This window comes from Melanostigma gelatinosum, assembly GCF_949748355.1.
Source record: "Melanostigma gelatinosum genome assembly, chromosome: 20".
Taxonomy (NCBI): domain Eukaryota; kingdom Metazoa; phylum Chordata; class Actinopteri; order Perciformes; family Zoarcidae; genus Melanostigma; species Melanostigma gelatinosum.
The window spans coordinates 2,860,160-2,875,550 of NC_136653.1; the positions used below are offsets into that span (position 1 = coordinate 2,860,160).

Below are 15,391 nucleotides of genomic sequence, written 5' to 3' on the forward strand. Positions count from 1 at the left end.
TACAAACACAAAGTCCACAGCTCTGACATGAGCTCTGTGGTGTTATCATGTGAACGCCACACATCAGGACTGAACACATCAGGAAGGGGACATAGCTTTTCTTTTCTCAAAGCTTCTCTAAAACCACTCGGACATAACACAGTCATATTTTCTTCATTCACTCCTACAACATCTCAAGATCTCGAGGGATTAAACTAATTTAGAGCAAATCTAAAGCTGCAGGTTGTTGTGTGTTGTACATAATGGAAGCAGACATGAACTCTGCTGTTTGTAGCATGGACTTCTTTAACCTATTTTGGACGATTATTTTGAAAAGACACGATACATGTAAGGCAAGGCAAGTTTATTTGTACAGCACATTTCAACAACAAGGTAATTCAAAGTGCTTCACATGTAATGAATAATACAAACGGACACACCGTCCTGTCACATCCAAAACCTAGGTTACCTAGACTGTCATGGGTTGAAGCATGGCTCGGATTGGAGCTCACATTTGATTTGATATATCGGTTTGTTTTGTTAATAATTGTGTGATTCGGTTTGTAACTGTTTGTATCTGTTTTTATGCTTCTTGGATAATAAATCCATTTGATTTTTACTTTAACCTGCTGTTGTGTTTTGGAGGCGATTGAGACAGCATGGCTGCAGGGGGGGGGGGGGGGGGGGGGATTTCTCCCTGTGTCCAGAAGTTGTGGCCTTAACACAGTTCCAAGCGCAACCTTCCAAACTGAGAGGAAAAAGGTAAAAGGGTCAAGAGTACTTTCGTATAAATAAATCATTATTATAAACATGCAGGAAAAGAACATTATTCATTTCATTCATATTTAATAAACAAGATTCTCTAGTCTAGAAAGAATCTCAGTTCATATTTATGAACAGCACCAAATATCCTGCTGGTCCCTGTACAGTCTGATCTGGCTTTTCTAAAAATAGAAGCGCACAGCCTCCTCGCTCAGCTCTGCTCCTTCACACCGAGCTCATTGCAGAGGCTGGAAAAGGAGGCTGGGGGGTCAGATTGTGGCAAAATATGAGCTGTGAAAGGCCATTGACCCGCAGGGCACTGACAAAGAAGGACTTGGCTTGTCTCGATACAACAATAATTGATATGGTGTCATCACGGCTCGATTGGTTCATAACGGTGTGATTAGATATCTAAAAAATGAGCACGACACAACTTCAGTGCTTTACGCAGGATCGTCCACTAGACATGACCCTCTTAGGGGATTAGCATTTCATACCAATTCAACGTCATAATATTTGATCACAGTAGCAGTATTTGTATTACTACTCTGCACCTCTGACCGGACAGGACTCACAGGACAGCCAACAATTGCCACAGCTCCTCCACCCTCCACCTCCACCCTCCTCCACACTACGTCCCTCGACTTCAGCCGGTTCAGCCGGTTTGATTGCCTGATTCCCTGGACCGTGCTGGTCAAGTGTCTTTTTATCAGAGTAAACCTTTAAGCACTGATATTTGACCTGATTGTGAACGAGCCGTGACGGGTTCTTGCGTGTTCTGTGTCAGTGAGCGTTACATCGTTTAAACATGTGTATTTACTTAGTTATTCATTTTTCATTGTGACAACTTTTCCATGTCATTTGAAAAAATTGCTCTCATGACAGACAGATCGGAGCAAAATCAGCTTCAAATCATCTGGTCTGTGACAATAACCAATGTTCATGATACTACTGAGCATAACTTGGTAGTATGTATAGAACACTGTATATATCATGTTTGCCACAACCCGCTCTATTGAGCTGCGTGATGAGATCATGTTGAACAGCAGAAACCTTCAGTGTACAAGCTGGAAGGATCAGAGGTGGACATGTGAAATAACACAATTTAATCACGTATCACAGAGAAAAATGTAATTGAGAGTCCCTTCATCATGTCTTTCATTTCATTTGAACACAGTGGAGAAAATACATAACACTGTTTATTGTATTTCACTTTATTTCTTTGCTTGATTTAAATCAAATCACATGTAACTTTATCATTTTAAACAGGAAATTAATTCGGTACAGGAGTGAAAACAGCACAGAAAACAATATCGATCATTTAAAAGTTTGGCAGTTTAAATGTTCCATACTCGGCCTGGACAGGATCTTCTTGATGATGATTTATGTTCATTTTTAAACGAGTCAATTGTAAAACCTATTCACATTTCACATTCTCTTCTTCAATTACAAGTGTAGTGTTTGTAATGGACTTGAGGTTTGGTGACTCAGTTATATGTCCGTTTGAAGATTTTGCTGATTAATCAAATACTTAATTAAGTCAATTTCTGTTTTCTAAGTCAGAGAAAAACGAACTGAATCTAAGTTGACCACATGGATGAGAGGACATAGTTTCAATCGCAAATATTTATTCAAATCATTTGGACAATGCACAATTGTTCGTCGACCCTGATCAACGTGCTCTGGATAATCAGTGGGATCGCTCGTCTGTAAGCAATCCATAATATTTTGACCGTCACACAAAAACGTAACTAATGAGCCTTTCTTTCCTTTCTGGACTCAAGTGATGGTAAATCTGTTTTTTTACATTTTTTTTTCTTCTTTTTGCTGCATAGAGTTCACACAGCTGATCACAGTATCAGAACACATGAATTAACAGAAGAGGCTACACATGCAGAGCATCCGTTCACAGTTCTACTTATGGAATCTACATTTCTACTCACGTGTCATCATCACACTCTTTGATTTCACAGGCCTTTGGGAAAAAGGCTCGAAATCAGACACATCGTTTCAAAACAATGGTGTAGAATTATCAAAGTTATATCTCTTTTCTTTTCGTCCAATCTATATGTTCGATATGTTACTCTGGAGGAGTCTCTGGTACTACCAATCACACAATCCTGATACACGTCATGCTGAAAGTAAACAGACATTGGATTGTGTTCAGCAAGTTCCAGCAACATTTCGAGGGAAGTCCAAACTAGAGGACATCGGTACAGTAGTGAATGAGTGGCAGCTTCATCTGAGTGCAACCAGACTGTAGTAACGACCTGTACCTCTGTACAGCAGGGTTAGACCTGCTGTTGTGAGGACAGAATCAGACAAAAGAATGTATTTACAATATTCAATCCACCTGGATTACTTGGAAAATAAGTGTTTTGTGATTTAGCTTGAATCAAAACTTTGTTGAATTATGTACACATTCAAATTAAAATGTTCAAGAATGAACTTCATTAAAGCAACAGAAAAAAAGAACACAAGTATCAGGTATTGACCTGAAAGGGCAACAGTACTTAGATAAAAAAAGATTGTCATATAACTTCCACGATGAAACACAGGAATAAAGAACAAACTGTTTAACACATTGGTAAATTACATTTTTTAGATTTTGTTTTTTGCACATTTATGATAAAAATATTGTGATAATGCCCTATAGAAAAGTGACCATGCAAATGTTACTGGGCTATAGAATAAATCATATACAATATAATGCAGGATTGCTATACAAATACGGAAAACTACATCTGATTTATATTTCTTTTCAATCAAAAATTCTAGCTTTGGCAAATGTTCTCATATAGACTCTGACTAAACATTTTCATGGCACGACTGGTGCCAATGCTGCGTTTGTATCAAATTGAATTTGTATCCAGTGGGTGCTTATTTAACCACTGAGATACTATTTATTTGATATGCACTATAATGTAAACCACTGTAAACAACAGCCACTATCCTGTTACTACTTGTATTAATGTTAAAGAAAAAAAAAAAAAAACATATTCATTTGATATAACTACCGTCAGCGCAGAGGAACCAAACGGTTTCCCAGAGGCCGTCTATATTTGCCTTGACGTAGAATTTGAATCACTATGGATTTGGGAGAAAATCTGCTGGTTACTTTATGGCACAAAAGGAAATGACTTCATAGCACAGAAAGTGGAAGAAGTGCTGTTCTTCCAGTGCATACGGCAGAAGGTGAAGGGAGCGCTGAGCCCAGCTCAACCCACCCGTTACATGCTGATCCCGTTCAGCAAAGCCAAAGATCCCAAAAGGGTTTCATTTGATGGTGAGAGTTATACTGAGGTATTACAATTCAACAGCAATATTGTATATTCTTGTCAAAAAAATGCTACATGGAGTACCTGTACAACAAATCAAGTTTGATTCTTGACTAGGCGAGCACAGTGCTTCTGCTCATAAAGAACAAAGATCTAAAGTGATTTCACATTTTTCCAAGAAAAAGATGATTTTATAGACACTTCAAAAATGTGGGAAATATGTTTGTTTGCTGTCTGGATCAGTCTCACCTCTGTGCATCCAGTACAGAAGTAGGTCCCTGATATGTTGAGCTTAGCAGACAGGCTGGTGGCCTCTATCTGAAATAATAGAAAGGCCTTCCAACAACAAAGCAACATGAGTCCAATCAGAAGATGAGATGAGGTGGTACTTCTGTTTTGCAACAACTCCTTGGCACAAAGACTGCAGGCAGCTAGAACTTTGTGCTAAACACATTCCCAACCAACCCTGTTGCATCACTTTGATTTATTTCTGCTTTGTTTCTGTGAAATCTATTCTTCTCCTTTTGGTTGGGTCAGGCAGTTCTAACTGGGAGAGTTCTAGACCCTTACAACCCGTGGAAGTGCTCAAACGCATCTCAAAACCCAAATAACTAACCACTCTGTGTTAGCATTTGGTCGCGGGTTTTACAGCAGCAAGTATATTTCTCAAAATGTTAATTTGAAAGCTACAAATATCGCTTTGAAGCAGACTGAAACCCACCAATTTCAGTTGGGTGGCTTTAGGTGAAGTATTGCATTGACTTTTGGAAATACACTATTTATCTTATGGTCTAAATAAGCAAACAATCCAACTGTTTTGTGCTGTAGATGTGGGATTGGCACGGGCATCTAAATGTTAGTACAGAATATAAAGATTAGGTCAGGGTTTACAATATACAAAGTACAGTAAACGCATATTTCAGTGCAAGTCACAGCATAATTGACTTCATAGCTACAGAAGGAATGCTAAGCACACTTATGGTTCAAACAGTATTCTGTTGAGTATGTGGTATCTGTACAGAAAAGAGACAGAATACAAAACATATCTCTGTCATGTATTAATGTCGTTGTTGCTCACTCTAAAATAATTCATTCTTTATCAATTCAAATGATACAGTATGTTGTATAGTAAATCGTATATTCTGGTGTAGCACCCTTTTCAAACATACAAATTATGTACAGTGCAGGGAAGTAAATACTGGTTCTACAGCTATGATACAATGATTGTGCTGTAGTTTGCTACAGTCTGAACGTCACTGTGCTACTTTCTTTTTTTTTTCTGATGATTCATATCCAAAACATGTGGAACCGTTTTACAAAAGGCTCTCCTGTCCCCAAAGCACTGGCACAGCATCGATAAAACAATAGCTTTCTTTAGGAGTGACCACAAAAGTACACAGTGATTATTTCTACAACACTTAAAAAGGTTGTGACTTCGTGTAAACACGTACAAAAATCTCATGCGGAATAAAACCTGTTATCTTTTGAAGTTAGCATGATATACACAATGGCAGGTAACACTGACTTGTCACAGATATGGGCTTCAGCTGTCTTGCATTATTAGCGCCGTCTTCTCAGAAGTCTCCGGGCACTCCTCACGTTAGTCCTTGAAAACGGGAGTTATCGACGTTCCCTTGTAGAAAATGTTCCGTGCGTTATCGGGGCTGTTGGCTCTCTCTGGAATCAGGATGACATTATTGCCTTTTCTCCGCAGAGTGGACTCCCGACTGGACGGGACAGAGGGCGTTTCCGAAGCGCTCTCCCCACTTCCTCCTCGACCGCCGCCTCCTCCAGATCCACAACCGCTGCCATCCCCCGGAGTGACCCTTATGGTAGAAAGGCCCTGGGGCTGGAGCCTGTGCTCTGACTGGCTGGCGTTCTGGGTGTGAACAGTAACTATGGGTGGGGTGCTAATGGTGGCGGTGGTGGTGACGATGTGATTGCTGCGTTTCCTGTCAATGGACCCATCACGAATGGAGTCTGAGCTTTCCGAGTTAAGATCGTTGAGGTCAAAGGACTGCCTCAAACTCCCACCTCCTCCTCCTGATCCCCCTCCTGCTCCACTAGGCCCTGTGAATACGACCGCTCCGTTGCCGTGATCCAGCGACCGCCACCTCCATGATCCGCTTCCATCTGTGGACGGAGCTTGGATCACCGGCCTGTATTCAGGGTGGGCCTCTACTCTGACGATTGCTCCGGTACACTCTGAAATGCTGGTGGTGCTACCCAGTGAGCTGGGCCCCGTGATGCTGGTGGGATCTTGATCAGATCGAGACCTGTAGCGTGCAGAGCCCTGGCAACTCCCGGTGGTGCTGATGCCGCTCTCATCTAAGCTCTTAGAATGGGTCTGTCGTAGACCCTGCTGCTTGGACATTGCAATCACATGCATGATTCGTGGCTGGATGTTGTGCCCGTTTTCGTTAGTCCTGCAGGCTGTGGTCATCTCCGCTGCCCTTTGCCAGTTTGCCTGAACTGTGGTATTTATCGTCGACATCCCCTCACTTCCTCCCCCTCCCCCCGTCCTAGGGGAGGAGGTGTTGTAATTCTCATGCGCCTCCTCTGGTATGTGGACGAGCTGTGAAGACCCCGGTCTAGATTGCATGGATATCCTGGCCCCTCCAGTGATGCCGCTGCAGTTACTGGGCAGGGTGGTGCTAGCTCCCGTGGCCAGTTTGGACATGTATGCATGAGCATCAAAGCCTCCATTCAGGCCCATAGCAGATGGGTCGGAGCTGGATCGGAGCTCCATACTGCCGTGGTGATGCGGATGCTGGGACGACTGGCCGGATGAGGAATCTACGGAAGTGGAGAAGGAGTCTGGGACCTGCAGGGAGCATTTGTGGTTGTTGTTCTTACTTTTCCATTGAGACAGAAGCTGCTTTGAGCGGCTGGAGTCCATGGAGGTATGGTGGAGGGTGGCGGCGTGACGCCGTGCTGCTTCCTCATACGCTGCCATGGCCTGGGGGGTGTGGACCCGAGGAAGGGTGTGGCTAAAGGTCACATAGGCTTCTTTGCTCTGTGGGCTGCGGGGGGAGATCACTTCCACATCGGCACTGGAACGCTTCAGACTGTCATCAGACCTCGGCTGCTGAAGGCCTCGGTGGAGGAGGCCCTCAGAGTGGGAGATGTGTATGCCGGGTTCCCCGGCCATGCTGGCTTTCATCTGCAGGTGGTGGAGTACGGCCTCCTGGCTTATGTGGGGCAAGGAGCAGGGGGGGCGGTGTATTATTGGAGGGGGACTGGCACTGGCCTCCTCGCTAGGCTGAAAGTTTCCCACTGCATACAATCCCTGGCAACAGAGCAGACAGAGAAACAGTTTACTTGATGCTTTCGTTGCCTGACACCTTGTTGCGTTTTTTATTTCAAACTGTTTTTTCAATAAAACGATGAATCGAATGACAATTTTGCGGATTATTCAAAAATTCTTAAAATATATATAAAAATGTGTTTCATTGATATTTCAATGTTTTATTCAATACGTTTCTCTTAAAAACAATTTGTTTTGAATGCTTAAATTGTGAAGGATTACTGTGACACGTGATTCATTTCATGACTGTGTGTCATGGCAACCCAACCACTGTAATAAGAGACTAACAACTGATGGTAATGTGAGTGAAAGCCCCTTTTCTCACTCATACATGGCCGTTAATGTAACATCACCTCACCAACAGCGGTGCAGAAATGACTTTTAACATCTAATTCAAGTGACTACTAACAGAACATGTTCCACGTGTTCGATGATGCTAACATTTCATGCTGTGGTGCTTTGTTAAAGCGCTTCTGGAAGCTTTTACTTTCGGACGTGTTCCTTCGACAGTCGTCCTGCTGTGATAAGCCATTTTAAATATGCAGTTTACAGAGCACCACATAGTTACGTCTCTGTCGAAAATACTTCCACAGGCGAGCTGTTCAGCTGCAGCTTGTTCTCCGGGGGAATGCATGCCTCAAGCGGGCGCAGCCAGTCTTGTGACACGCAGACGCACATATCATATTTTTGTAATCAAAATCATTTCTGTTGGTCAGTCTTCTACTTTAGTCCAGACTAAAATAGCTCAGCACTGTTTTGATGAATTGATTTGACATTAGGAGTCCAAATGATGAATCCTAACGACATTCTGGAGGACTGCTGCTCAGAGAAACAATCTCCAAACAGGGAAACCAGTGGACAGGAAGCTGTTGATGGGACTGGCCCCTACCAGGTAGACAGCGATAGATCCTCCGAGCAGGAAGCCCAGGTAGACGTCGATGGCGTGGTTCTTGTACTGAATAATCCGGGTCAGACCACAAATGATGGCACAGATAATGAAGGAGAAGACCAGCAGGGGCTTGAGCAGCTTGGACGAGTCGGTCAAAGTGCTGTTGAAGTACATCTGTGGACACATGACACATTTTCAGATTTTTATTTTCATGATGTCATGATGCTGCTTCGTGTTATAGTAGTGTGCTATTCCATAACCCCTCACAGGCAGCATTATTTAGCATTTCGGTTGATACAAAGCACACGAGTTCTCAGTGTCCATATATGGTCTGATTGTTGCTGATGCTCCACAGTGTGAGTCACGACCTCAAACCACTGCTTCATTTGAGACAGATTCATATGCCGCATTAATCCTCTTGTATCTTCTTCTTCTACGTAGTTTTGACCAAAAAGTCTCTCAAAGATATTTTTAAAGATAACTACAAGATTTAAGTTTTGCACAATTTTAGTATTTCAGTCGCAATGTCAGTATATCACTTCCAAACACTTTTAGATCATATGACCATGTACAGGCTGTGTGCCTGGATTCTTAAATATATTGTTCATATTTTAGTTTTTTTAATTGTATATTTAATCATTATTAATAATATTCTATTACGAATGAAAAGGGAGAAAAATACTTAGGATACAATAACATATCATACGTGTGTCGGCAGTCTGGTGTACATCACAATGTTAGGACTGCTAGGACTGGAAACAGTGTCTTATTAGCAGTGGTGCCATTCAGCATCTTATCTCATCGAAGTTGACATTTGCAGTTGAGCTTTCAATCTTTGGTTCAGCTGACAGACTAATCAACTACTGCAAACTGATGTCCCCACCCAGTCTTTATTCATCTCCGAGATGAGTGGATTTTACACAGCGAAGCAAAAGTAGCGTAGAAGAGAGAGCCATGCGCAATAGTTGATCTGGGCTGATCCCACCATCCGCCACTCAGTGTTCCGCCCTCTACTGTATCATTTGGCGCCTCACGGACGGATGAGTAGTTAAGTGTTTGCGTGGGCTCAAACTGTTACTCACCGAAACATAGACAGCGGCGAAGGATGCGAGGGTAGCGTGCTGCGACGGGAAGGACTTTCTGCAAGAGTTGAAGGAACAGAAATAGACTCAGCTGACGTTCTCACATCGGCAACACACAACACAAGCACAATGAGATATCTCGCATACCAGCCGGCACACACACTTGGATGCTGTGGGTTGAAAGAGTGAACCGAATTAGACGCATCTTTTCATGTTTTCTTCACGTTAGAGCCCCCAAAAAATAATAGAACAAAGGCAGTCAGACAGCAGTGCAGGGATGTGACTATCTGATGCCACTGAATATACTGCAGCGGACGACATAACAAAAGTGAACCTGTGGCCCAGTTTCTCCAGCTCCAACCCAATGACCTACTTCTGACAACTCTACCAACCAGCCCTCATCTTTACTCCTGACTCTGCATGTGTGCAAATATGTGTCTTTAGGTGCATTCATGCAGTTGTGTGCATATTTATGTGTGTGTGTGCGTGTGTGTTTTGTGTGCTCTCCTCCTTAAACCGAAAGTTACGAATGTAACTACGGTTCTATGAATCCTGGATGACCGCCAGAGGCAGTGCTTCACACTGGATATCTTCCGTCTCGCGCATGCGCAGGTCGAATATTTATATCAACAAAGTCACGTGTGACCTCGGATGACCACCGTCGTCTATAAATTCCGGTGTCATCCTGAGCTCAGTCCTATGGAATCTTCTCGCGAGTTCACGGGATTCCGAGTGACCAAGAACTCTGGCGGTCATCCAGGATTCATAGAACCGTAGTTACATTCGTAACTTTCGTTCTATTTCATCCTTACTGACCGCCAGAGGCAGTGCTTCACACTGGATGACTTATACCAAAAGAGTCACGAGGAAGCACAGTAACTACCTCTTATAGCTCCGGCAGAGAAAATTGGCCAAAGAACCCTCCCCAGTGGGTGAGGGTTGGCAACGTTAACTCTGTAGTGTTTGGTGAATGTGCTCGGTGATGCCCATGAGGCCGCCGCACATATATCCCCCACAGGCACACCACTCAGGCTTGCCCTCGGTGTGGAGACACTCTTGGTAGTGACCCTTCACCCCGGATGGCCGAGCGCAGCCGCTCGCCTTATATGAATAGGCAATGGCCTCCACTATCCAGTGGGACAGGTGCTGTTTTTTTAAATTTTTTTAAAGGAGCACAGCCCTTCTTAGGCTCACCATAACTGACTATGCAGGCGGTGGCTTCCACATAAGCTCTGAGGGCCCACACTGGGCACAGCAGCCTTGACCTCTCCTCTCCCGATGGGGGAGGGGGGGGGGTCAACTTTGCCAGCTGGATAGGCCGGTTTATATGTGAACGTATCCACCCCCTTGGGAGAAACACTGCATTAGGCCAGAAAGTGACACCCAAGCCATCTGAGTTCCACCTCAGACATGATTCTTCCACTGATAGGGCATGCAGCTCGCCCCCACATTGAGCTGAATTGACGGCAAGGAGAAAACCGTCTTGCCGATAGCCATCTCGGCTCCGCCTGTGCCAGGGGTTCAAAAGGAGACAAGCATAAGGTGTCCAGTACCAAGGGTAGGTCCCATGCAGGGGAGACCGACCCTTATCCAGGAGGGACTGTAGAAACTCAGTACAGCAGGCACGGGGCGCTGTACTGGGACCTTGTTCTGAGCCGCACACCAGTCGGAGAACAGCTTCCACCTGTTTCTTGTACTGCAGGCAGGTAGACCGCGCACTGGCATTCAGAATAGTCCGTCAGACTGGTTCTATGCAGCCACTCAGCATCCGGTCGGGCCCTCCCGTGACCCATAGTTGAAGGCGGCAGGGATTAGAATGCCAAATCCGACCCTCTAGTTGCGACAGGAGATCCCTCCTGTCGGGGAAGAACTCTTGACAAGCTTATAGCAAAATCAGAGGGAATGGTGGAAAGGCATAAAGAAGATCCTCTGGCCATGTGTGAGCCAGGGCATCTTAACCCAGAGGGCTGGTCCTCTCCGTCAGGGAGACCCAGTGGAGGCAGTGGGTCGACACGTCTGGATGCAGCCGCCACTCTCACGGTGGAGGCTTGTGACGGAACAGGAAAACTACAACCTGGTTCCGTTCTCCTGGTGGATGCATTGCCCACAGGCTGGTCAGGCGAGGGGCCTCCCAAGTCAGAAGGCCACGGTGATCCCCGTAGCAACTTCTGCAGATCTGGTGCCCCATTGATAGTTCATGGGAAATCACAGCAGAGGTGCTGTCCACCGGACAAGCACATGCTTTCCCTTCAAACATGCTAGGAAGTGCTCGAGCGCTAGCTCTAGAACCTGGACCTGCGGTCTTTCAGCAGACAACTGCCCCCAGGCTGTCCTGTTCTGTCACACTGCACCCCGACTTGAGAGGCAGGTATCTGTTGTGACAATCTCCTGGTGGAATGTAACCGAGCCCCTGGGGCTCGGTTCCTGGGACACTGTTCGCCAGATATGCACTCCCTCCATGGGGATAGTGAATAGGCACTGTTTCGATAATATTATTTCCCTGTATCTGTGCCACTTGGCATCCAAGTGAAGGCTGTTCAGCCATCTGCAAACCCAAGGGAACGACAGTTGAGGCAGCTGTCAGTTTACCCAATAGTCGGAGAAAAGGATGTAGGGCAACCGTCTGCCCCCTCGGAAGAGGGAGAGGTTGTGGGGGCTGTTGGCCACATGCTGGTGCGACAGACAGGCCCTCATAGGGCCACACTAATGAAGGTTATGCTCTGAGAAGGGCTCAGGTAGCTCCTCTCCATGTTCACCTTGAGGCCCACCGGGCCACGTGAGAGAAGGCGAGCAGTGTCCTGCGCCTAGGTCATCTAAGTACGGCAGTATGTTCACGCCCTACGATTGCAGGGGGAAAGGACAGCAGTAACACACTGTGAACACCCATGGGGAGATGGGAGAGTCCGAATGGAAGCACCCAGGACTGAAAGTTGTGGTGATGCACCATGGGAACAGGCGTCGATAGACGTGAACCACTCTCCTTTGGAAATCCGCTGATGGGAGAAGAACCCCGACAGCCGGCCTGGAGACATCTCCTGGCACCCCTGCCGGGGGGACGGGGACGTAAGTAGGGTTGTATAGGTAGCGGTCCGGCCTCTCAACAGGACGCCGAGGCCTGTTGCGGCTACTAGGGTAAGCTGGAGGCTGAGAAAACGGCCTTGTGGGGCCAAAGTGGGACCCCTAGGTCTGGGGGTGCAGGCATGTCCCTGCAAAGACCAGAGAACTGCTGCCTGGTATGGCTAGCTCTAACAGTCCGCTGAAGCGCCTGTATAGCAGCTGACTCGAACAGCTCACCAGGTTCCACTGTGACAGTACGGAGGGTCCTCCTACATGTCTCAGATAGGGGTCTGACTGCGCCAGCCAAACCTGGCGGCGAGTCTGAACCAGGGTGGACATCATACATCCACGTTCCCTCGATATGAGCGCAAACGCCTGCCATGAAGCATCACTGAGCGGAAGCGTCGAAGTAGCCCGCTGCAGAGAATCTGCGAGGGAAAGCATGAGGTGGGAGAGGGAGTTGTCGATACGGTGCACAGTGCTGCTGTGTCCTAAGCCCTGGATAGCAGGTCATCTTTGACCCGACATTGGGTCGAGGGCACCTGGCATCGGGCCTCAGAGTCTCCTCAGGGGAAACTGATGGACGCAATAGTCGTCTAACTGGCTGGCATACGTGCAAGGCCAGATTTGCCACCTCCTGCATGGTCTGATTTAAGGCGGGAGAGAGCCCTGGTGTCTCCACCATGCACGCAACTCCGACACAGCGACGAGCTCTTGATCGTCTTGATCGTAGACACATCCTTGTTTGTGCTACCATGGTAGCTAACCTGCGTCGCGAGAAGATGAAAAAGGACTGAGCTCAGGATGACACCAGAACTTATAGACGACGGGGGTCATCCGAGGTCACACGTGACTTTGTTGATATAAATATTCGACCTGCGCATGCGCGATACGGAAGATATCCAGTGTGAAGCACTGCCTCTGGCGGTCAGTAAGGATGAAATAGAACAGCATTTACAACATCTGTGGAATCATAAAAATTTCATTCGCACATGAAAACTGATCGCACTGCTTCTGAATGTGACCCACTTATAGCGCTGAAATAACCAACAGAAATGTGGACTTTCATTTCTATTATGCACATACTATTAGAAAGATATTGTTATAAATGCTATAGTTATGGTTTCTTAAAACCAAGAAATAAAACCATAATAAATATCAAGAAATATATCATATAAATGTATCAAATTGAAAGGAAAGCTTGAGCATATCAAGTCTTTATTTAAGGCCCAACTCATTTTGTGAGGTCCTAGTGACCTTTGACCACCAAATTCTAATTAGTTCATCTTTGAGTCTAAGTGCACATTTGTGCCAAATTTGAAGAAATGATGTCTCCGGCGCAGAGCCATAAAAAGTGGGTAATGTTCCTGAGTTCAAAAGAGTTCTGGAAAAGCTGCTTCTGTGGAAATGCACTATTTCGTCTCGCTGGTGCTTAACTACAGCGGGTTGTTTTTCGTCAGTTGGTCTTTCTGCCTCTGCGGTTAAAAATAGGTTAATAACACCCCTGGTGCACAACCACTGCAGCAAAACAGCTTTTCATGCCGCTCCACAAACGAGACTGAAGCTAAAGCTTCCACAGAGCGGGTGGAAGACAGTGTTTACACCAGGAGCAGCAGCTTATATCTAGATCCCCACAGTCTGCAGCCAAACACTACATCTCCCCAAATGCACAGGTCAAGCCCACATTCATGCCCTTCGCCCACATCCCAGTGCTATCTTCTGCCACACACGCACGCACACACACACACACACACACTAAACTACCGTGGAGACCTAATTCCATTAAATCTCACAGAAACCAATCTCAGTCAGGTTTAAAACAGAGAGGGCTGCAAACAGACACTCAGCAACGCTGGTGTCAACTGAACCTTCGCTAAGCCCCGCCCATGTTGCTACTCCATCAAGCTGTCACCATGGAGCCACACTGTCACTAACTGCACTCCACAAATAAATATCAGCTTCTTTTTTTTGTTTTAAAGTGATTTCAGAGAGAAGCAGACAGAAGGGTCTACAATATGCTTTTGAAGCATTTCAGGATGTCAAACTGACTCAGCAGTGAAAACAGGTTCAAAAGATGACGATAGAAACTAAAGTGTATCATTGAACCACCACATCACCTGGAGATCCAGACAGAAGACAATGAAATGAAGGAACAACACTGTTCCTTAAAGCCGGGTAGGTCTTTCAGTTGCTAGCGTAGCATGGCTAACACTAGCTAATGATGTCCTCTGCTAATGCTCGATCCACATTATCCCTTACATTGAATCGAATAGTAGATTTCATGTTTCAGGTACATGTCTGTTGTTAAATATCTTGAGAACGAATGTTATTTACACTAATGTGCTCGAGTGTCTCACTTCTGAAACGCCTCCTCACCTGGCCTGCATGATGGCAGCGGAGTCGGCCCCCGAGCAGATGTCCTCCATGATGTAGGGGTTCTGCTCGCAGCCGACGTTGAGCGCGGTGTAGTTGGGTTTACACACAGTGAGGAAGTAGGGTGTCGGGTAGCCTGTCATCAGCTGGAGGATGTCGGTGATGAGGGCCGTGGCACACAGACCGAAAGCATGGACGCCTGAGGACAGAGGATGTGGTGTAAAGGTTGGGAAGCCAGCTGTACGTACGGACGGAGGTTTAAACAACATGTTCTCACCACCAACCCATCAAATACAGACGCTTGGTCAGTGGCTGATACAGACACTAAAGCTCTGTATCAGACGCCGGGGTTGATAGGTTGGGATTGAGAAAATGTATATTGCTGTTGGGTGTGCTGCACAGCAACATATGCAGGCAATGTAATTATTGACTTTAATATCAGAGGTGTCAAACATCGTAGTCAGCCTTTTAAACAGTTGTTATAGTTGATAGACGCACATGATTCAAAATGTTTCTAATCATACTGGACATCTATGTAGAGAGGAGGCTGAGTTGGAGGGGGTCAACACAGGACTCTGCTTGTGTCCCGTGTGATACCATAAGTCAACGTTGACTTATTTTAATATACATCCCTTTCTTAAATAACATACTTATTTTAAGCGCA

The 15,391-nt window shown here is 45.6% G+C and overlaps 1 protein-coding gene across 1 annotated transcript in view; it reads right to left on the reverse strand.

The window, feature by feature from the left end:
* Positions 1–5,006: 5,006 nt before the first annotated feature.
* plppr4b (phospholipid phosphatase related 4b) overlaps positions 5,007–15,391 on the reverse strand; it is a gene marked incomplete at its 5' end in the record, with an annotated part of 28,638 nt that continues 18,253 nt past the window's right edge. Inside the window, 4 exons of the mRNA XM_079291780.1 lie at positions 5,007–7,308; positions 8,216–8,389; positions 9,298–9,355; positions 14,731–14,926. Of these exons, the coding sequence (XP_079147906.1) occupies positions 5,620–7,308; positions 8,216–8,389; positions 9,298–9,355; positions 14,731–14,926 (2,117 nt within the window). The 3' untranslated portion in view covers positions 5,007–5,619. The remainder of the gene's footprint in view (positions 7,309–8,215; positions 8,390–9,297; positions 9,356–14,730; positions 14,927–15,391) is intronic.